Source organism: Gouania willdenowi, chromosome 3, assembly GCF_900634775.1.
Source record: "Gouania willdenowi chromosome 3, fGouWil2.1, whole genome shotgun sequence".
NCBI classification, from domain to species: Eukaryota; Metazoa; Chordata; class Actinopteri; order Blenniiformes; family Gobiesocidae; genus Gouania; species Gouania willdenowi.
Genome location: NC_041046.1, coordinates 19,488,639 through 19,512,700, shown reverse-complemented (window position 1 = coordinate 19,512,700; position 24,062 = coordinate 19,488,639). Strand labels below are relative to the sequence as shown.

Genomic DNA, 24,062 nt, shown 5'->3' with positions numbered 1-24,062 from the left:
CGCCCCTTTTATAAAAACTAGCACCTGTTGGCTCTACAATCTGTGGTGAGTAGGTTGGATTGAGAAAAGAGTAAATAGAGAGGTACATTGAGTCATGAGTAGCTAGTTAGCATAGCATAGATTTAGCATAGCAATTTAAATAAATAATATAATAAGGCCAATAACATTACACTTTTAATCAGTACAACAAAGTTTACGTGTCAGTTAATTGTCTGCTTTTAAAACAGGAGGGCTAATGTCTAGGTGAATATGTAACAGTGGATTATAGTTCAATTAAAATTAACAAAGAGACTTTATTCAACACATTCTCACTCCCTACTCGTCACATATCGACGTTCGGGAGGGTACTGACGCAAAGGGTTGGCTCGTGGCAAATTGCTTTATTTCAAAATAGATTATGGATTTACAATTGTTTTTATTACATTTCTGGAGAGAAATTTACCCATAACTTAGGTTAGGATTAGGTTTAGGGTTAAAAGTCTTATTTTGAAAAATCTCTTGGTTATTTTGTTAGGCTTCCTAATCAATGAAAATTTTAGCATTAATATTTTTGGTGTGGGAATTCTGTCTGTATATCTCTAGATTTCAATTTTTAATTTTTCATGGGAAACTGATCCTGAAGAAAACTGACAGGTAGTGGGAAAAGTTGATATTAAACACGTTTTCATAATTGTTAACTACGTATGTGTAAGCCCTAGAACTGTAACATGGTGCCACATTTTTGCGTTTAATTAAATTGTAATTGACAGTTTTAATAGAATTAAATTTACAAAGTCACTTATCTGAACTCTATTACAATTTAATTATGATTACAACAGCAACATATTTTTTCAATGGTTATGACAGAACTGTAATTTCTTAACAATTGTAACCTTTATGATAGCCATGTCTTGATGTTCTTGTAAGTGAAGGTGAGTGTGTTCATGAGTAGATTGGATCGATCAGAGCCAAGCTAACATTTCTCAACCAGCTTTTCTTCACCAGCTGAATGTAGGTGAGAGGTCATGAGTGAAAATTACCTGGCCTGTGTGATGGCGGCCACCCACTCATCGCAGTCCTTGACGTCCTCTGTGCGCAGCTCCAAAGCCTTCTGGTTGTCATGATTAAACATAATCGTGAAGTAATACTAGAAAACAAAAGCAAGTAAAGGATCTGTTGAGTGTGAAGAAGTTTAAATGACAAAACATGACGCTCGCGTATTATGTCTTAAACCTGCTTGCTGTTCAAAGTGTGCAAAGAAAACGTGAGATCCCGTGGGAAAAGTCTTGAGAGATTCATTATAAAGCCTCTGTATTCTGTCTGTAACCTGGCAACTCACCTTTGAATTCATGACGAAAGCCTCTAAATAAGTGCAGCGTTCATGTATGTATTTCCTGCATTAATCTGTACGTGTGTGTGATACCTGCGATATGTACACACATACAAGTGTCAAATATACATACAGGTTTAAATAATGCTGATGCAAGATAGGACTTATCTAATAATATGACAAGTTGACATAATGGTTAGGTATTATAATAATATAAATATAAAATAAGAAAGTAGTCCAAATACTAGTAGAGGTATGTAGAAAAGTATTGTAAATATTGGAAGAATAAATATATGAGGTTTAACACAACTGTAATATAGAAGTCAATGACAGAATTACTAACAATCATAACGTAACCATAGGTGTTAACAGACACAATAATAATAATAATAATAATAATAATAATAATAATAATAATAATAATAAAGTGATAATAAGACATTTAAGTAAATTACAACAACAATAATACCAGTAATAATAAAATAGGTTGAATATGTATAATAAAATCTTGATGGCATACAGTGCGTGATATTGTGATAATACTGCAATGAAGGCAAAAAAATAATAATAATATGATAACTCAATGATACAGATGAGTTACAGCAACATTAACAAACACGTGATGAAAATGATTTGTAATGAAGTACAACACAGAGCAAACAGGTGTTTGTTGTCCGTTTGTATGTGTTTTTATTACAAACATACATTGTGAGTAGACTTCCATACATCAAATACATTGGTCTGACTCATTCCTGCCAAAAACTAATCAATTGTGAGAAGGAGCATTGCTCCATAGTTCCTGAGCAGTACAACAGGCTTTGGTCAATAATGTGTTCTTTCCTTTTTCCTGCATCCTGTGAGCTGGTGCGTCAGGCCTTTTAGGCAGCTATTTAAATTATTGTTTTTTAGGCAGATATTGATATTATGGATAAAACCCTCTTGAGAATCTGTTTTGAATTAACTTGCAGAGATTGAGATTGGTTTAAAATTAAACATTGAAGGTAACCACAATGCATGGGCTGAATTAACATTAAGGCTCTTATATCCATGACCTAAAGTGCAGCTTTCCAATGCGTTTTGATCAAAGTGCCTGATTTCTCAAAGTAGCGTTTTCCTCCCTGCACTGTTGTAGGCATGTTTCTAAAATTCAAGCCAGTACAGTCCAGGACCAATGTCGTACCCACCCCTATAAGGGATTAGAAAACAGACTTGGCTCTGCGGGGAAGAACATGTTTTACATCGCATGCAGGGTCCGGTGCAGAAACAATGCTAGGTTTTCCTGCATTTCGGTTTTCCATGTTTTGTAGTTCATAGTGCTGGTAGCAGTCTTGTGTGCAGTAACTGTCAGCTTTACGCACAGGGCTGTGTAAATGAGGTGAAAAAAGGCAACTTAGATTATTGTATGTACAGCAGGGGTCACCAGCCTTTCTGAAACCGTGAGCTACTTCAAAGTTACCGAATAATCCGAAGGGTTCCCAGTTTGATACACACAGAAATACTACTACAATTTCCCAGTTTCACTTTAGTAAGATGGAAAGATAATGAAATAAGTATTTGCATCTACTTAAAGTAAGAATGTAAAGATTAATCGTGAGGCAGTTAAAAATCAATTCAAAGGTGTCATGGTTCACATTGATAGTCTAATTGAATCACAGTACTTTTTATTTATTTTTATTTTTTAACAGCAGAGGGCACTATCTGTTTAGAATTTGAAATTCAGGACGCACCACCGTGTTTTAAATCAGAAGTGAGGAAGCATTTTGGCTTCCCCAAGACAAAATGAAAAAAGTGAGAAAGAAAGAACATGTGAAATCCAAGGTAAGAGGGGCACATAGAGGAAAGAGAGAATGAAAGTAATAGTTTGTTTATTTATATTATTTCTTTGATATGGGATTTTTTTTAAAGTCCAACTGTTAAGGCACAAAATACATTTTCAGTTGCACTTTTAAAAAGAAAAGGAACTATTATGCAGTTTTTCATAGTTTACTGTAGAGCCAGAATTTAAATGAATGGGCTTCTTCTTCATTTATGTATTTGTTTACTTCAGGATTTATTTTTAATTAAATTGCATTGTTTTGCATAGTTTATCAAGGGATAATTTTGACAATTAAAGATAAAAGAAAATTGTACAGTATTTTAATTTAAAAGAAAAAAAAATGAATATTTTTCAGTCATCAGTTGTCTACAGTCTCATTTTGTAAAATGAGTCATGAGAGAATCGTATCGTGAACTCAGTATCGTGAATCGAATCGTATTGGGAGTTGAGTGAATCCTTACATCCCTAACTTAAAGGTTAGGAAATCCTTAAGTTTCAACATGCAACACTTTATTTCTCTTAATTTGTGTAATTATTTCATTTTCAAATGATCACTTCTGAAACATTTCATATGGAATCATCATGTTTCTATTTTACTAGCACTAACTCCTCTTTTACTACAAGTTCTTACAATTAAACAATTATGTAAGATTTTATGACACTCCACTTTCTTTTTTTAAATTGTATTTTAAAAACATCACAATCTAAATCCCAAATCTGCAGCATCTTTAATGAAATCCTATCTATGATACTCGAACACATTTGTCTCGTTGTTTCAGTGAAAATAAACATTTAAAGATGGTTAATTTAAAACCAAAACTTTTCAGGTGCAACAGTATTTAACTCTAGTAAGGCTCTGATTACATATTTCATAAATCAGATTTTAGACAGAGTTAACTGGTGACTAGTGCTGCTGTTAGAACAGGCCTGAGGCAGTCCCAACACCAGCTCACTACAGATGGGGGGCGGCTGAAAACCGAGGGGGGGCGATGACGTGTATGCATAGTATGAGAAAACTTATGCAGCCACATAGAAACGTGCTAAGTTACAAAAACACACTGCCACGAGTAAATATAACTGCTTTACTAACACAACGTTCATTCTAACGTGACCATTAAGAAACATGAAAACTTGATTAACCGCACTAGCCAATCAGAAGCAAGAAACAAGCCAGGTAACCCAGAGAAACATAAAAACAGACTCCACAGATCAGATCGTTAGATCAATAACCACATAGGTAACAAACACAAACAGTAGCATCATCAACAATACAGATGAAAAAATAGCCAGCTCTTACCTTCAGTATAGTTGCAGTCTATGCAACATGCTACGTCTGTGCTCGATAAATACGTTCTTCAACGTGGAGAATGAGTTTTTGCACATAGCAATTGTTAGTGAGTGTTTGAACGGCGTCATTACCACTGGCATGGCACTGAATACCATGTATTCCTTTGCAACAAGTTGACTCAAAGTCACTTTCTTCTCGTCCTGGCCTGTGCACCTGTTTTTCAGAAACTCTCGTGCAACTGTGAAATGTCCCTCAACTATTTCTGTGTTTGTTAAATCCAGTCATGGTTTCACTTTGTTGGCCTCCAGGAAATTCGTTCAGCGTTCAAAGCTGTCATGTATTTCCCATTACGCTTTCTGAAACGCGCAGCCATTTCACACAGATTTGACTAAAATATAGCTGCTGGCTACAGGCTACTCCTTCCTGCGGGACGATGCACTGACGACATAATGTAAGCAAGTGCGTGATGGGTTCAAGGACCACTGGAAACTTGGAATTTGAATTTCCAAAATTGTTCATTAGAGTTAGTGGAGTTTCTTCCGAGTTTTGGGTTGTTTTGACACATCATAAACTGAAAACAATATATAGAAAAATTAAAACACTACATTTTGACTACACTATTAGATGACTTATTGTTTACTAATTGGTGCTATATAAATAAAGTTGAATTCAATTCAATTCTATTCAAAGTATAACCACTGTGCCCTGGACCAGCACTGATCCATGAACCACCCAGCACAGCTGCGCAGCCGAGCCACGCCAACTCAGAAAGACACCCACACCTGCTTACTGACACCCCACCATCAACAGGTGGCAGGAACACATTCTACAGTGAACATCATCTCTCCAAACCAAGGCACAGACGGTGCAACAATTCTCCTTTCAAGATGGCGGCAACTATACGGCCATGAATAATGAGGGAGTTCGATCTAGCTGAATGTGGTGGTTTCCACATTATTATTTTTTAATTCAGGTTTTTTTTTAAAATATATATATATATATATTTTTTTAGAAAATAATTGTTTTTACTAATGAGTGAGATAACAAAATAAATACTAATAAAAAAGAAAACTAGTTATACTGACATGGAGTTTCACAGACGCATCTTAAAGGAGCATAGGGCAGGACTCCATAGTGACACCACAGTGGTTAGTGTAACTGCAGACATCAGCCAAGCCGCTGTGGGAGCGTGCATCAACTGTTTACAGCTAGAACTAGAAAATGGAACTAGAAAATGGATACCCGACAAAAGACCGACGGGACCCGGCGGCACCGGACGGGTTGGGTTCAGACAGATATTTGGTTGGGTTTGGTCACATAGTGTCGTTTGCATGCAGCGTTTTTCCTATCCTGCTGCAGCTGCTGTAGCCCTGAAGAATGCAGCTTCAACTGAAGCAGTGAGAGCAGGATCCCAGTGTAGGGAGGATGGAGCAGAGGAGCACAATTATAAAGGAATAGACCATTGAAACATTCCTTTTTCTGCACAATATTGATACATGGATTATGTAAATATATTCAATGGGTCTCTTGCGTGCACCGTCCCGTTTGTGTTTGACGTTAGCTTGTTACCCATGCTCTGATCTGATGTTGACATTATCAGTTGTTTATTAATAAATTTGGTGCTTACCACTAAAACAAACGTACATGTCATTTCTTTAAGAAAGAAATGAGGTTTTCACTGTTGGGTCGAACTCGGAAGAGAAAATGCGGCCTCCGCACTTCAACTGTGACACGGTTATTTATTTACTCGCTGTTCATGTGACTATTTACTGCAAGACCTGTGCGCATGCCTCTGCATTCAAACAGTAGTTTAGTCCACTGTGCTAGTCTTCTTTCAGTCTCCAAGCTGTCTTCTTCTCATACTTTTTTATTTTCAGTATTGGGAGGCCTCTCCAAGCCTTCGAGAACACGCACTAGTGTCATTTGACATCACCACCAGCGTCATTTGACATCACGTCTGGAGAACTACGCTGGAGCTTTGTTCCCAGAACAGCAGTACAAAAGGTATTACATTATCTGTTCAAGGCAATATGGAGAAATGTGTGTGGGCTCATTTTCTTTGGTTTTGAGCACTTCATCGCCCATTAGTATTAAAAGACTTAAATTAATGTTTATTTTTTCACAAATTCTGCCCAATGTCCCTTTAACCGGGAACTGGTGGCTCCATATTTTGAAGTGAGTGATGAGTTGCATAGTTTTTTGGCAGTTTAGACAATGTTTGAAGCTGCAAGGACTGGAGGGGGGCAATTGTGACTGTCCCCGGAAACATTTCACCATAAAAAAAACGTTCTTTGCCGTTTTCAATGGTCGATTCCATGATTCCGTCTGCGATTCCGTTAACGTGGAAATTATAGGGCTCTCTATGTATCCTTAAATCCACTTCATGATCAAAGTCAATTACCTGTTAATGTGAGCACACTGAAGACAAAAAAAGCTAACCCTGATCACACAACTACTGAGACGACAGTATATCAACCATGTGTGCATTGGAAATGTTACTTCCATGTACTGTCCATTTGTTTACACTTCCTCAGTCCTTAAAAGCAGTGCTCAGCATGACCACCGCCTTTTAGGAAAACCTCTCAGAACCGACATTTTCTAAAGAATTCTACTGCAAATTTTTTTTTTATTTATTTAACCTTCATTTATCCAGGTAAAGTCCCATTGAGGTTATAAACCTATTTTTCATGGGAGACCTGCAGAAGTTACTAAAAATATACACACAGACATACACACACACACACACACACACACACACACACACACACACCTCCTCTCCTGTTTGTGCTGTACTTGCTAAGTAGTGCACAATGCCAAGGCATGTTGTTGCACATTTTGTTGGACCCTTCAACAGTTTTTCAGATGCAAATGTGTTGCCATGGTAACTAACTGTAGGCTTAAACGTAGCTCGCCTTCTAAATGTGGAATAAGAACGTTTAAAATGTGGAACACTCCAAAGAATACAATGAGAATGGGGAGACAGACGGAGAGGGAGGGAGGGAGAGTGAGAGAGAGGAATCTTCTGCTTTTTTTGTTGATGAGAGGCTATAAAAAGCAATGTAGTCCTGCAAAGGTGGCAGTTGGCTTGGAATCTATTCGCTGCACTGTCCCTCTCCCTGTCACACACAGATAAGATCCGCTCCTCTCCTGGCTATTGTTCCAGCAGCTCTGACACTAGTCACATGCACACACATGCTGTGAGCCCAGCGCTCAACAAAAATCATCACTAAATCAGGGATGTAACAGATTTCAATCCAGAGCATCAGCGGGTATATTAGCTGCAGTGCTATTATTTGTTTTTACCAACGAGCAGCGTAGAGTGTAGGCCCCCAGCCCCTTGGAGACATTGATCAGTCCTTTTGTCCTTATTTCACCTTCTCAGTGAAGATGCTCAGTTTTATAGATTGAAATCAGCATATGCAGGGAAGACACAGTGAGACGCAGAGCAACATGAAGAGCTGCACATGAGATGAAACGGCCTCCACATGATGTAGGGATGTGGACACCTACAGGCCTGATTCATTTGATGCTACTGGGTAGCTTGTAGGGCTGGGCGATAAGAACCAAAAATCATATCTTGATGTTTTTTCTCAAAATGGCAATATACGATATAAATCTTGATATTTTTTACTCATTGAAGTCTGACCAGAAAGACAATTCTAGGATAAATTTGCTGATTCAAAACACCACACAGGCACATATAACAAACAGCTGCACAATATTTGCCACTTTAGGCTTTTTCTCCTCTAAGGGACAGTTTGTGTGAGTGAGTTCTATAGTGTAGCTTGTTTAGGGGAAGGTCTATGATTTTCATGTTCTGAGAAGTAGCAAAACCAGTGACTTCTAAAACAAGCATTTGAATACAAAATAAGCTATAAAAAAAGAAATATTGTTATAGGCAATATTGCAATCTCGATATATCTCGATATATCTTGAATCTCCATATATTGCCCAAGCCTGGTAGCTTGCTCTTATACGAGAGAGTGCAACAACATGCTCAAGTCAGGATTTATCATACCAACATTTAAATCCATCTATTCCTCTTTTTTATCCCTGTTGTCCTTTAAATGGTCAATGAGTGCTGAGGTCTATCAAAGCACACTTTGCAAGACCAACAAAGACTCAGACTGCATGTCAAAACTTGGAAAACCCACACACAACAAAACATAACAATAAACCGGAGTGCATACCTGCAACTTCCTGACTTCGATACATGACTGCAGTGTTTTTCAACAGAGGAGTCGGGACCTCCTGCATGAACCACCACCTTAACGTGGTGGAGGGGTTTGAGTACCCGAATGAACCTGGGAGCTATGTTGTCGGGAGCTTAATGTCCCCAGTAGCGTCTCCCAAGGCAAACAAGCCCCAATTGATGGGTCCGACCAAGAGCAGGTCGAAAGCCACATGTGATGAAGAAACAACAAAGGAAGTTTACGTCACCCAGATTGGCGCTATCGGCGCCCCACCCTGGATTTAGGCCTGGGGTTGGGGCTTGAGAGCGTGCGCCTGGTGGCCGGGTCTCTGTCCACGGGCCCTGGTTGAGCTGAGCCTGAAAAGATAACGTTGGCCCGCCCTACCGTAGGCTCACCACCGGCAGGAGGGATCGCATGGGGCCAGTGCAATGTGGATCGAGTAGTAGTCCAAGGCGGGAGCCTTGCCGACCAGAACCCCGGCTACAGAAGCTGGTTTTAGGGACGTGAAACGTCACCTCTCTGGCGGGGAAGGCGCCCAAGCTTGTTTGCGAGGTTGACAAGTTCCAACCTGATATAGTCTGTCTCACCTCAACACATAGCAGGGGCTCTGGAACCAGTCTTCTCAACAGGGGTAGGACTCTCTTCCACTCTGGAGTTGCCAATCGTGAGAGGCGACGGGCTGGAGTGGCAATACTTCTTGCCCCCCGACTCAGTGCTTGTTTGCTGAAGTTTACCCCCGTAGATGAGATGGTAGCCTCCCTCCGCCTTCGGATGGGGTGACGAATCCTGACTGTTGTTTGTGCCTATGGGCCAAATAGCAGCTCAGAGTACATACCCTTCTTGGATTCCTTAGAGAGAGTACTGGAGAGTGCTCCTTCTGGGGATTCCCTTGTTCTGCTGGGGTACTTCAACAATGACGTTGGCAACAACAGTGAGACCTGGAGGGGCGTGATTGGGTGGAACGGCCCCCCTGATCGAAACCATAGCGGTGCTTTGTTATTGGACTTCTGTGCTCCTCACAGATTCTCAATAACGAACACCATGTTCAGGCATAAGGGTGTCCATACAGTATGTGCTCTTGGAACCAGGACACCTTAGGATGGAGTTTGATGATCGTCTTTGTAGTTGTGTCGTCGGACTTGCGGCCGCATGTCTTGGACACTCGGGTGAAGAGAGGGGCGGAGCTGTCAACCGATCACCACCTGGTCCGATGGCGGGGGAAGATGGCGGTTAGACCTGGCAGACCCAAACGTATTGTGAGGGTCTGCTGGGAACGCCAGGCCTTTTTGACCTGTGGGACTTCGGAGGCAGCAGAGAGGTACCGACGGGCCAAGCGGAGTGCAGCTACGGCGGTCGCAGAAACCTGGACATGGGAGGAGTTTGGTGAGGCTATAGAGAACGACTTCTGGATGGTTTCAAAGAGATTATGGACCACCACTCACCATCTCAGGAGGGGGAAGCAGTGCACCGTCAACACTGTATGGTGCGCTGCTGATCTGGACTCGAGGCGTTGTGGATTGGCGGAAGGAAAGCTCTGAAGACCTTCTCAATCCCTCCAACAAGCCTTCCGATGAGGAAGCAGAGCCTGAGGACCCAGGAGCAGACTCTCCTATCTCTGGGGTTGAGGTCGCCGAGGTGGTTAAAAAGCTCTTTGGTGGCAGGGCCTGGGGTGGTCGAGATCTCCCCGGAGTTCCTCAAGGCCCTGGATTTTGTAGGGCTGTCATGACTGACACAACTCTGCAGCATTGCGTGGACATCGGGGGCAGTGCCTCTGGATTGGCAGATGAGGGTAGTGGTCCCCCTTTTTGAGAAGGGGAATCGGAGGGATCACACTCCTCTGCCTCCCCGGTAAGGTCTATTCGGGGGTACTGAAGAGGAGGGTCCACGGGATAGTCGAACCTCGGATCCAGGAAGAGTAATGGTCGTGGAACTGTGGACCAGCTCTTGGAGAAGGCATTCGACAGTATCCCTCAGGGACTCCTTTGGGGGGTCCTCCAGGAGTATGGGGTATCGGACACCCTGATAAAGTCTGTCCTTTTCCTGTACGACCAAAGCTTGGTCCGCACTGCTGGCAGTAAGTCGAACTTGTTTCCAGTGATGGTTGGACTCCACCAGAGCTGCCCTTTGTTGCCAATTCTGTTCACAACTTTTATGGACAGAATTTTTAGGCACAGCCAGGGCGTTGAGGGGGCCCGGTTTGGGGGCCTCAGGATTGCATTACTGCTTTTTGCAGATGATGTGGTCCTGTTGGCTCCATCAAGCCATGACCTTCAACTCTCACTGGATCGGTTTGCAGCAGAGTGTGAAGCGGGCGAGATGACAATCAGCACCTCCAAATCCGAGTCCATGGTTCTTGACCAGAAAAAGGTGGAGTGTCTTCTCTGGGTTGGGGATGAGATCCTGCCCCAAGTGGAGGAGTTCAAATACTTCGGGGTCTTGTTCACGAGTGAGAGAAGGATGGATCAAGGGATTGACAGGGGGATTGGTGCGACGTCTGCAGTGATGCGGAGTCCGCACCAATCCTTTGTGGTGAAAAGAGAGCTGAGCTGAAAGGCGAAGCTCTCGATTTACTGGTCAATCTGCGTTCCTACCCTCACCTAAGGTCATGAGCTTTAGGTCATGACCAAAAGAACAAGATCGCAGGTACAAGCAACCAAAATTAGTTTCCTCAGTAGGGTAGCGGGGCTCTCCCTTAAAGATAGGGTGAGAAGCTCAGTCATCCGGGAGGGGCTCAGAGTAGAGCCGCTACTCCTCGCATTGAGAAGAGCTAGATGAGGTGGCTTGGGCACCTAATTAGGATGCCCCCCGGACACCTCCCTAGTGAGGGGTTTAGGGAACGTCCCTCCAGAAGGAGACCTCGAGGAAGATCCAGGACACGTGGGAGGGACTATGTCTCTTGGCTGGCCTGGGAACGCCTCGGGATCCCCCCAGAGGAGTTGGAAGAAATGGCTGAGAAAAGGGAAATTTGGGCCTTCCTGCTAAGGATGCTGCCCCTGCGACCCGGCAACGAATAAGCGGAAGAAAATGGGTGAATGGATGGAGTCGGGACCCCATGTCAGGTTGCCTGGAGTTTAAATGGGGTCGCTTAAAATGTCTTGTAATTAATGATTTTTTAATTATTATTCTTTTTCAAATTAAAACACACCATCTGCATTCTATGCTTTCATTTTGTCAAAAATAAATGTATTCTTCCAATTTTATTGAAAATGCAACAAATATCTAAGCTGGCACAACTTGTTGTTAATACTGGCTACTCTGTATAACAAACATGATCAAAATTCCAGAAAAAAAAAACACATCAAAACCCATCTCTTCCAACCTGCTCATTCTCTGTAAATTCTCACTGCTTTTATTTTCTCTTCTTTGTATGATACTGTTATTAATGTATTGCACTGTTTTTATGACTCTGTTTTTATTTTAAAGTGTCCTTAAGTGGCCTGAAAGGCGCTTTTTAAATAAAATGATTTATTATCATTATTATCTTTAGGGTTGCCAGAAATTCTTGATATCAAAATGGGGTCACAACCCAAAAAACGTTGGCAACCACTGCATTACTGCAAACCACAACATCCGAAAGCAGAGGGCAACTGGCCCTCAGTCTATTTTTGTGCAGCCCTAAAAGAAAATGCAAAAAAGAACTTCCAAGACACAAAAAGTGACAGAAATTTACACAAAATAAAATCAAAAATACACAAGATGACAAGAAAAAGACACAAAATGACAACAAAAATGGCTCCAAAACCACAATGACAACAAAAATACATAAAATTTATCACAAAACACACAACTACAAAAAATATGCAAAATGACTCCATAAACACAAAGAGAATCAAAAAACACAAAACAACAAGTGCAGACAAAAATTGATAAAAATATACACAACAGAATACACAGACACTCTGTTATTTCTTGGGTTAATGCTCAGATTGGTCAATATTCTGAATGCTAGCATGAATGTTAATAATGTGACCCTCAGGTTTTTTGTGGCTCCCGCCGTGACAAAAGTTGCCCTTCTCTGCCCTGAAGCAACAATTAAATACAAAAATAAAAACACTAGAATAAAATTGTTTTTTAAAAAACGATTTAAAAGTGATTAATGCCTAACATATTATTTAAAGGGACGGGCAAAACAGAAGACTGTGTGATGAAAATTGAAGGCTTTCAGATTCAATTGATTCACTGTTGAAATAAATTGACTGGAGCAGTCTGCGTGAACAGCTGTCGTTGTACATGTCACTCATTCCCTATCTATGTCATCCCCAAAACAAAGCAGGCCTCTTGTCCTGTCATGGTTTTACAAAATCACACTTAAATGATTAAGAAGCTGAATAATTTCCACCACGAGCGCCGCTGGATGTCCTGAAGACTAGTTGAAAATGTAATTTATGCCATAATGATTACTATTGATCCAGGATTTTTTCACCTTTGCTCCATTTTTGCAAAACGTCATCACCTTCTATAGCTCATCTTGTTCTAAAAACAGCAAATAATAGCTTTAACACATCTGTATTGCATCCTCCCAATAAAACTGATAAAACTTTCTCCTTAACAGTTTTGTCTACTGAGAGCAAACGACAAGTGTATGAGCAACAAAGCTCAGAATTTTCCAGGTTTAAATTTCAGAACCATGGACAGTGAAACCGGAAAGTTTCCACTGAAAACAGGAATCACTACAGGAACTTTGATAGGGAATGGGTTAGTTTTATTCTCTTACAGTGAAATACAAACTTATTTCACTTTAAAACATTGACCTTATCAGGAGATAATTATAATCACCCACGTAGGAACCATTTCGTTAATATCATTAGCTAAGAATTTAACTTTGAAATAATCACTTAACTGCTTTGGGTCAATTCACTGGAAACATACCACGCCGGTGGTTCAAAGTTTTCTGATGTACCCTGCATGTTCACACCAGTACAGACAGGAGTGGAGTAACAGTGTAATGGGATGCAAACATCATTTGAACATTTTCATTCTGTTAATTCAGATATAGTCATACTTCTATCCATTAATCTAAGGGTGAATCCCACTGGGTAATAGTGAAAAAAGTAATACAGTACGCATATATTATATTTATGATGGCAGATCTCCTTCATTAACATCCTCACATATCATCTTTAATATTCATAATATATAATAAGATATATTAGTAAATTGAGGCATATAAACTCTTCATCTGTATACTGGGTATTTTATCAGTGTTGTTTTATTTAAATGTCATAGACTGTGGTGTCGCCTTGCTCTGGTAACAGGATGCAGAATAATATTACGACACTGAAAATCCACCTATTTGTCCTCTTTTAAAGACTGGATGGAGGTGTTAAGCACAATGACAAGTTACAAGTGGGTCATTTATAGACTGACAGGGAGGGAGGACCTATTTAAGGACATATGGGGCCCATTCCTCAGTCATTGGACTGAAATGGAAATGTGTTTGAATCAGATACATGAAGTGAATCTGAAAATCCCAGGATGTTGTGTGTTTGTTTTTTGTTATTTTAATGTTAGGTATTTTTTTTTTTTTTTAGTTTGATTACTTGCTGTCTGGCCTGACTCTGAGTGATGTTTTTTTTTTTGCCAGAATATTTGTGTTATATGTACCTGTACAGTACATGTATGTGTGCTTATATATAAATATTCAAGAAAAAGACAGGAAAAGTAAGTTAACAGTTGTATAGGATGTTGCATAAACAGTGAATATACATATTTATATATGCTGTTATGTCAGCTGTGTATTGTAGCTGCTTTTCAAAACAAGATTAAAAAAATTTAATGCAGATATATTTCTAAAGATATTTCCTGTGGTTCAAAACATGTTTTGCAAACAAGTTCACTAAATGCAAATAAATACTTCTTTGTACTGAAACTGAGGAAATAGAAATGAATTGAACCTATGATCACATATAACATTTTGCTTTAGGCACTTATTGACCTTTGCATGATTAAATGTCACAGCATTAATGTACTGTGTGTTGATGTTGATAATGTTAAATGATGATCTAATGTACACAACTAGTTCAACAACTAGCATGATGTAGAGATATGTGGAGTAATGGACAACAGTGGAGGAAGATGTAGTCCTGCAACATGCAAGTTAAATCCTTCTTGTAATCCACTGCAGTTTGTTGTTGGACTACTGGGTGGTGCAGTGGGTAGCAGTGCTTCCTCTGAGCCAGAAGTTTGTTGGTTCATTTCCAGTCTGGCCCACATTGAGATGCATGGGTTGAAATGAGCTACATTGCCCTAATATCCTGTGACCCTGAAAATAATTAGTGGGTTAAAAAAAATGGACAAAAGATATTTCTAAAATCTAGCAGGAGAGTAATTTGAACTAGGGCTGAACGATTAATTGCATTTGCAATATCGCGATATAAAACGTGATTTTCTAATCGCAAAGGCTGTACTTTTTTTTTTAATTAATTTATTTATTTTTCATGTCCTGTCCTGTACTGTCCTGTAAGTTCAGGGTGTTTAAGAAGTGCATGAAAACGTGAAGTTAGTTAGATATGTTTGAAAAAAGGTAAAGCCACAGATTTGTTTGCTTTATTGTTGTAATCTGTGCTTTAAACTGTTATTGTTATTATTTATTTAAAATGCAAATCTGAGATTGTTTATTATGAAACAGAATGATTTATTGCTTGTGTTCATTGAAAAATCACTGACAAGAGACTCTTGAAAAAAAATAATCGCATTAGCAATATTGAGAAATAAAAAAATAAAAAATCGCAATTAGATTATTTTCCAAATGTTCAGCCCTAATTTGAACATGATAAAAGTACATGACGGGAGGGTGTACGTTAAAAAAAATTTGCCATCTGTGTGACTTTTTTGACTTTCAAGCTTCTTTCTTTCTCTCCTCTCTCTCCTCTCTCTCTCTCTCTCTCTCTCTCTCTCTCTTCTCTCTCTCTCGCTGCTCGAGGATCAGGACACACACTGCAGCTGGTAGAGCAGATTTCAGAAGGTGACTGCAGTCATACCACATTGTTTTACTCTCCACCACCATCATAACCCAGCCCACCTGCAATCACTGTGAGGTCCAGGTCTGACTGAGAAGATGGTTGTTATTGTATAAAAACACTGAAGCCAGCGAGGAAAACGTGTGTTAATCTGTGACTGAAAAACAAGACAAATTCAACCAAACAATTGGTGAAGGGGGAATAAAAAGCATGGGGGGGGGGGGGGGGGGGCTGTGTGATTTGCTTTTCATCATAGCTGGTGTTAATAACCCATGATAATGAGGGGGCTATCAAACGGACCGACCCGCTATAAAAAACCCGGGAGACACGGTTGCCAAGGTAGGATGCTATTAATACCAACACGAGGGAACGAAATCAATACGTCAAAACGCAGCCAGCGCAGGAAGGGCCAGTTCTCCTCCGCAAGATGGCAAATGAGAAAGTTTACCCCATGCACTTACTTAGGGCTGCATTTATAAACAGTGGTATCCAACATAAGGTCTGTGGGCCAAGGCCAAGTTGAAGAGAGGATAAATACCTTCAAATAAAACTCTATATTGTTCAGTTATCAGTTAAAGTTGTATTCAAGCTTAAACTCAGTGGGTGATAGTGGGGGGGGTGGTATGCATGTTCTCCATGTACTGAAGTTTTCTTTCATGTTAGTTTTCTCTACACGACAGCACATGTATGTCAGCTGATTCATTTAACTCTTGGTGTGTAACCAATAACTTGGTGTCCTGCCTCTTAGCTACAGCTCATCCACGCAGCACACTGACAAACTCATGAAGGTGATGTACAATAATATGTTGCATTAATCAATTATAATCCAAAGCCTTATGTAGGAAACATTGGACGCTCTCTTTATAAACACACACAATTTGTTGTCAAATTCCTCGTATAGCCTTCTTTATGGTGTCATTCCTATGGTGTTTCCTGCATCTTTTTTAATAAACAAACTTTAATTACTATGAACTACTTATGAATAGAATATTGCTGTTTAAAAACACTTGACAAATAAAGTAAGAACTTGGATTGGTTTACAGAACACAGTATATGTTGGGGGTGGGTTTGTTTATTTTTAGATTGAAACAATGGGGGGGGGGGGGGGGGACTGGTTGATGTGGGTTATTATTGGAGGTTATGGTATTATTATTATTATTATTATTATTATTATTATTTTCCCTAAACTCTCAGATGATGTGACCATTGAACTGAATGAACAGACTCACTGTAAAGCACAGATCTGTTGTGTTTCCAATAGTTTCCTCCTCTGAGCTATTTTTGGTGCAGAATCTAGACGAGACAATCAATCAGCCTGGATGATGCCATTACGTAACTATGAAGTGAACTGTGTTATCAGAGCATCTCTGGGACTTTGTGAGTGAGTTCCCGGTGCTTACCTGCTTCTCCAAGCACTCCTTGGCGGACACGGACGGCTTAGGCGTCGGGGCTCGGTCACACAGACATCCCTCCAACAGGTAGAGTCCGGAGGGCCGTGAGCTGGAGTCGTTTTCGAAGTAAAACAGCATGTTCTGCAGCAAAGCAAACCACTTTGAATGCCATTTTGTGTTGTCCGAGCTCTTCTTGCTCAGACAGCCTCTCCTCGTCCCGTCCTTCTTGGCCAGCAGAGCCAGGTGGGTGATGTGTCCATCGTTGAGTCGCATCCCTTTCTGCATGTTGGCTCCAGGTCAGGAATCGGGGACGGCTGAGGACTCTGACATGGTCTCCGTGTGTGCCTACATTACAGCCCGCCTCGTGAAGCCCCCGCGGTGAGCGCTGGAGTGCCCGCGTGCGTGTGTCCGCGCGAGCTCGCGCTCAGCGTCTTGTTCAGTCGCGGGAAAGAAGCGCAGTCACGTGACCCGCCCCTCCGCAGCGGCAGGTTTTCAGCATTTTCTCACGTTTGCTTCATTGTAACAAGTTTAAGTTCAACACAATAAATAAATAATAAAGTTTACATTCAACACAATAATATTAATAATAATAATTAAAAAAAAGTTTAAGTTCAACAGAGAGGGCATGAAACCTTTCTACGTGTAGTTTACATCAGTGTTTCTCAAATGGGGGTACGTGATGGCACTGTACAGGGGGTCCTAGAGGTATTTGTAAGTGTTTGGAAATGTGTATATAATACATGAACTTGTATAACCGCATGCATGTGTGTCCATATGGATGTAAAACCCTGTACATAACTTTTTCCCATTTTATAACACCTATGCCAGGGGTTCCCAAACGGTGTGCCGCGGCACACTGGTGTGCCGTGAGACAAGTTCGGGTGTGCCGTACGATTTTGTGACAACCATACAACATACATTTATTGCAATACACAACTACACAAAAAAAAAAATATATAATATATTGCAAATATTCAAACTGTATATATATATATAGAATTTGCAAAGATGCAAACTGTGTATCTATATTTTTTATGCACATATACAGATATTGTACATTATATGAGTGATAAGACGTGTTGTAAATATATATATATATTTATACATCGTTCTATGTCACACTTGCTTTGGCAATGCAATAAAGCTGTTTTTAATTTGAATTTGAAACTGAGCGAGACATTTTTTTTGATTTTTCAACTCACATTTATTTTCAAAACAGTGCTAAAATAGTACAAGCATATGTTCAAGTTACAATGGTACCAAAAAAATAATTCTCCCTCATTCACTGAACACAGTGGACATTTTTAAGCAACCACAGTTTTTCAAAGTCTTGAACGTTGTCACATGATTTCATATAAAGAAAATCAGTCTTCAACCTAACTTTGATCATTCTTTCAAAAAACAATGACCACATTGTCATCTCCACATCCATTGACTTCAATCCAATACACGGCCATTTTGCCTTGTCCCTGCAAGAAGTTTATCAACCGGCACTGAACTTTTCCTGTTTTTACCATGTCTGATCCCTAGAATGAACGATTGTGTGTTAAAAGTGAAGCCAAACAACAACAAAATATTGGACATCACACAAAACAAAAAACAGAGAGAGAAAGGGGGAAGGAAATTAACAAATAAGTCTTGGTCCCACCCCAGGTGTGAGATGACCGGAAATTATACAAACTATTGAAATAAATATTCAGGAGCCACTAAATCAGTGTTTTGCAACCTTGGGGTCGGGATCCCATGTGGGGTCGCCTGGAGTTTAAATGGGGTCACCTGAGTGTATATATATAGTGAATAGATATATATATATATATATATATATATAAAAAATGAAAATAAAACTCTCTTCCTCACCCTCACCCCGGGCAGTCTCTCTTTTTCCTTCAAGCTCGGGTCCTCTACCAGAGGCATGGGAGCTTGAGGGTTCTGCGCAGTATCTTTGCTGTTCCTAGAACTGCACTTTTCTGAACCGAGATGTCTGATGTATTTCCTAGGATCTGCTGGAGCCACTCCTCCAGTTTGGGGATCACTGCCCCGAGTGCCCCAATGACCACGGGCACCACTGTTGCCTTCACCCTCCAGGTTTTCTCCAACTCTTCTCTGAGCCCCTGGTATTTCTCTAGTTTCTCGTGTTCCTTTTTCCTGATGTTGAAGTCGCTTGGTATTGCTATGTCAACCACAACGGCTTTCCTCTGCTCTTTGTCCACCACCACAATGTCCGGTTGGTTCGCCATTACCATTCTGTCCGTCTGTATCTGGAAGTCCCACAGGATCTTGGCTCGGTCATTCTCTACCACCTTTGGAGGTGTTTCCCACTTTGACCTTGGGGTTTCCAGCCCATAATCTGCACATATGTTCCTCTACACTATACCAGCCACTTGGTTATGGCGCTCCATGTAAGCTTTCCCTGCCAGCATCTTACACCCTGCAGTTATGTGCTGGATTGTCTCATTGGCCTCTTTGCACAGTCTACACCTGGGGTCTTGTCTGGTGTGGTAGATCTGGGCCTCTATGGCTCTGGTGCTCAAGGCCTGCTCCTGTGCAGCCATGATGAGTGCCTCTGTGCAATGGGCGAGATATATATATATATCAAAATGGGGTCACAAACCCAAAAAGTAGGGAACCACTGCACTAAATACAGTTTCTTTCAAAATAAGATTCTTCTAAATGTGTTATCACTCATTCATTCCATCACTAAAGTTGCTTTTAAATGGTTTTCTAAGCAAAATGTTGTAGTCAGACAAAGGGGGTACTCGGATTCAAGAAATTAGAGAAAAGGGGGTACCTGAGCCAAAAAAAAAGTTCGAGAACCACTGGTTTACATGTTCTTTTCTATGGTGTCAAGTCTCTATACACCAAACTGTGGCTCAATCCATCACTGTGGAGCCACTAGTCTGTGATATTTGTATTGTTGATGTGAATTATTATTTATTGTTTCTTTTTGACCTACTATAATTATACATCCTTATACTAAATATCTGTATATCCAATAGTCCTTATATTAATTATCCATATGCCCAAAACACCCAAACCGGTGAGGTCACTTTTACGAGCCCATGTTCTGGAACAAGGTAAAAAAAAGTTTCAAAACATCTGATTTTGACTCTATCTAACAAACAAAGCAAGCTTTACTTAAGCAACGAGACAAGTCAGATATGCCAAAGCCCCAGGGACAGTCAAATTATCACTAAAGACAGTTTGGAATCCAAGTGCAACATTCTAAGATATATAAACAAAATTAAAAGTCTGCCTTCTCCTCTAATACTTATACTTAACACATGAAACAAATGAATCATAACGAATAAAAAGCGCATACACATTTGACCCCTCATGATGATTAAACTATATAACATCATCATATGAAAGAGAACTGATAAATCAATCAATCTTGTATGGTATTGTTTTAATCCGTATACATATAATGTATATATACAGAATGTAGTACTATAGAACTGGGTACAGCCACAGAGATCCAGCCTTTGTCTTTGTTTCCTCTTAAGAGAAAAAGAGGATGAAAGGTTCATAAGAGCACACTTCCTACTGCCCATATTAACACTTCCTGACTGATGACAAGGCCATGCTCGGTACTCTGCTAGGTAAGTCTGTGTGCAACAGTCAGCATAGACATCTTCTTGTTAGAGTTACTCCATCCATCCATTTTCAAACCACCTTGCTCCTTTTCAGAGTCTTGGGAGAGTTACTGTAAGACTGAAATCAAAATTCTCTCTTTGTGTTTACAACCACGAGTAAGATTTAGGATTCATTCATGCAATCAGTTCTCACCATCAACGCAAATCACATTCAATAACCAAAAGGAGGAAACAGCCTGATGCTAGCGGACTGAAACTGAATATAGAAATGAATATTGGCCCACTGTCATTTTCTTCCCTGTTCTGATCCCTTATTTTGAAATGTTAACAAAAGCCTCTTAGCCTGTCCACTGATGTTACATTTACACATCTAAGAGGGTGAGAGGGATTCTCATTAGTCATGGCCCATAATTAATTCTGAATTAGCATGTTGGGGCCAGGACACACACAATGGTTTGTGGGATCACAGTGCTCAAACTGTGTGGGATCATTAAAAAGATCCAGGGAGGTAAGAGGGAAGGTGGGTGAGAATTAGAAAATATAAAGTATGAGGAAAGTCAAAAGGAGACAAGACAGAGGGATATAAGGGGGACAGGGTGTAAGAAAAACATCGATTCCATGATATGTCACGATATTTCAAATATGTATTTTTCTCATTTACGTTTTTTAACGAAAAAACTAGAGTCAGATTTGGCATGTCACAGATAAATTGCCATCTGTTAAAATAAGTAGCAGCAGTTCTCTCCAAGTCATTTCTACCTCCCACATACACACAGAGCGGTTGTACAGCTGTGAAGTGAACCATGTCTATGAACACCTTAAAACATCCCCGGTCTGACTGTCGTCACAGAACCACTAGTAAGTCCCGTTTGTCGTCCACCATTAATATCAGACTACACAAACTAGGGGTGTCTATCGCCTGTCATCTGGCGATACGATTCAACAATACGATACGACATCGCGATGCGATATGTCCCGATATTAAAATATAAGGCGATTTTTTTATTTTTTATTTTTTAAATATATGACTTAAGAAACAACTAATCTTTAATGTGTACACCTTCATCAGAACATTATGTATGAAATATATTTTATTGTCATATTTTACACTCAAAACATTGGCTTTAACATGCCATGTGCCAACAACTTAAAATAAATAAATAACATACCATCTGCCTGTGGCTTTTAAACCAACTTTGACTTTAGTGCAACTTAACTGAGGTATATGTCTAGAATGACAAATAAATGCAGAAAGTTAGTACTTTCTTTTTTAGATTTTATTGAAAAGACACAAGTTGGTCAACATGCCCATGTTTCAACACTTCTTTGTGCAGTTACAATGTCTTTCCTGGTTAAATAAAGGTTTTAAAAAAAAGAAAATAAAAATGTTTTAATTAAAAAAAAAAAAAATGATATGGATGCATTTAGAATCGATCCGAGAATCGTGCAACGTAATATAGCGATATATCGCATAATCGATTTTTTTCAACACATTTAACACACACTGTCCCACTTCACTTGATGCAGGATTTACCAGAATGTCACAAATTAATGTCTAATTACTTTAAAAAAGTTCCAACTATTCTATGTATTTACTGTGGAGATACTGGGATATATGCAGTGCACCAGTTTATTGTTCTTCTCATTGATCAGTGTGTTTACAGTCCTAATGTTGACAACATGACTGTTACTAATTCAAGTTCGTTTAAATGTAGTGAAACACATCAGACCTGGTTAAACTACCGCATTCCTCAATGTCATTTTAGCTTGGAAGTTGATTGCCTGTCATTTTTTATAAAACATAATGGGCACTTTTATAGATTTAAAGAATTAAAGAACTGAACAGAATAAGAATCTGTTGTAGAACATGGGGACCCGATTGTAATGTTGCGTATGCTAAAATAAACAGCAACTTTTTGCAACAAACCACATTTATAAAACTTGTAAATTTTTTAAATATTACTTTTGACCAGATATACAGCAGTATTTGTGAAGTTTGTGACATTTACTTTTCTCGTAAAAATGTAATGTCAATGTTAAACTGAAATGTAAATGTAAATGTTAAATATAAATGTCATGGGTGAAACTAAACATTTAGCTAATATTTAAATTCACCGGAAGCACCAAAATAAAATTGAATTGATATTAGATTTAACATTTAAGGTTTATTTTTAAGATTTTTATTTAAATGTAACATTTAGATTTAACATTGACATTATATTTTTACGAGAAAAATAAATATCACAAGTTTTACAGATATTGCTGTAAATCTGGTCAAAAGTAAAAAAGAAATTCACATCAGTTTTTTAAACTTGGTTTGTTGCTTGATGTTGTGAAAAGCTGCTGTTTATTTTAGCATGCGCAACTTCATTGGCACCCCATAGCAGAAGCAAACGTTAAATTTGTTTGAAAAATGTAATTTGACAGTTTGATAATCATACCACTTGTTTTTGATATTGATACCTGAATTAAGGTTAGTTACCATTTACGTGTTCTGTCAAGTTTGAAAAAAAAAAAAAAAAAGATGTATTTTATACCATTTGTTATAAATTTCTTGATATCGCAATATATTTCGATGCATGTCATATTGTTTAGTATCGGGATATATCGTATCGTGACATGCAAATCGTGAATCGTATCATATCGTTATATTGATGGCAATGCACACCCCTGGCGGAATGGAGAAGCAGCAAAGTGAAAGAGAAGTGTGACCCCATGTAGCCATTAACAGCCCGATCCCATCGAGCTGCACCAGGCTCAGTGACACGACCCCCCTCCATCCCATAATCAGCCCCTCACACAGTAGCAGTAGTAATGAGCTATAGTGATTCTCGCTCTGTGACCGCGATGACAGTAAAGATTATTTTTATGTCTTCCTATTATAGATGTCTTAAAATGGAAAGTGACGGAGTAGATTGGATAGACGTAGCAGTGATGGCATTTGACAAAGGTCACCAAGGTCACTAGGGCGATGCTTGAGGCAGAAAACGATTTTAGACATATTGTGCAACAGGATTTAGTGGCATCCTCTCGGGGGTTCTATGGTAAATGCCCAAAGATTGGATATAAATGGGATTAATCTAAAGCTCAAACTATCTGAAAATTAAATGTGTATTATTCTGCGTTTGGGCCACTAGAGGGCAGAAAAACCCATTGTGCTACACGCGGTTTTTCTTGTATATTAATTTGGACACAATTATGAAAACATCTAGGAAATAAACGATGTGAGATGTATTCTAATAAGACAATAATATATGCCCACACACTGATAGGTTTAGAAAACAAAGGCTCCATATGTACAGTAACTAAATGCTATTCTTTAACTGTGTAGTGCAATGACTTCCAACATTTTTGTCCTCGTCTTTGAGTGTCATCATCTGATTCTCACTCTCATCCACACACACATATTTGTCAGCGTAAAAAGCCCAATGTACTGATCTAACTGTGGTTTATATAATTTATTTTTTTATTTTTTATTTTTTAATATGGCATATTTTATACGCGTAAATGACT

The 24,062-nt window shown here is 39.5% G+C and overlaps 1 protein-coding gene across 4 annotated transcripts in view; it reads right to left on the bottom strand.

Annotated features, from left to right (window-relative positions):
• The window catches only part of LOC114454740 (ras-specific guanine nucleotide-releasing factor 1-like), a 48,419-nt gene extending 31,026 nt beyond the window's left edge, over positions 1 to 17,393 (bottom strand). For all 4 annotated transcript variants that reach the window (XR_003672615.1, XM_028435445.1, XM_028435454.1 and 1 more), the window contains exons 1-2: positions 16,966 to 17,393; positions 1,020 to 1,126 (exon numbers count right to left, since the gene is read on the bottom strand). Coding sequence is in view for 3 of the 4 variants with exons in the window: in XM_028435445.1 (XP_028291246.1) it covers positions 1,020 to 1,126; positions 16,966 to 17,241 (383 nt within the window). In the remaining variant the exon portion in view is untranslated. The remainder of the gene's footprint in view (positions 1 to 1,019; positions 1,127 to 16,965) is intronic.
• Between the last annotated feature and the right edge of the window lie 6,669 nt (positions 17,394 to 24,062).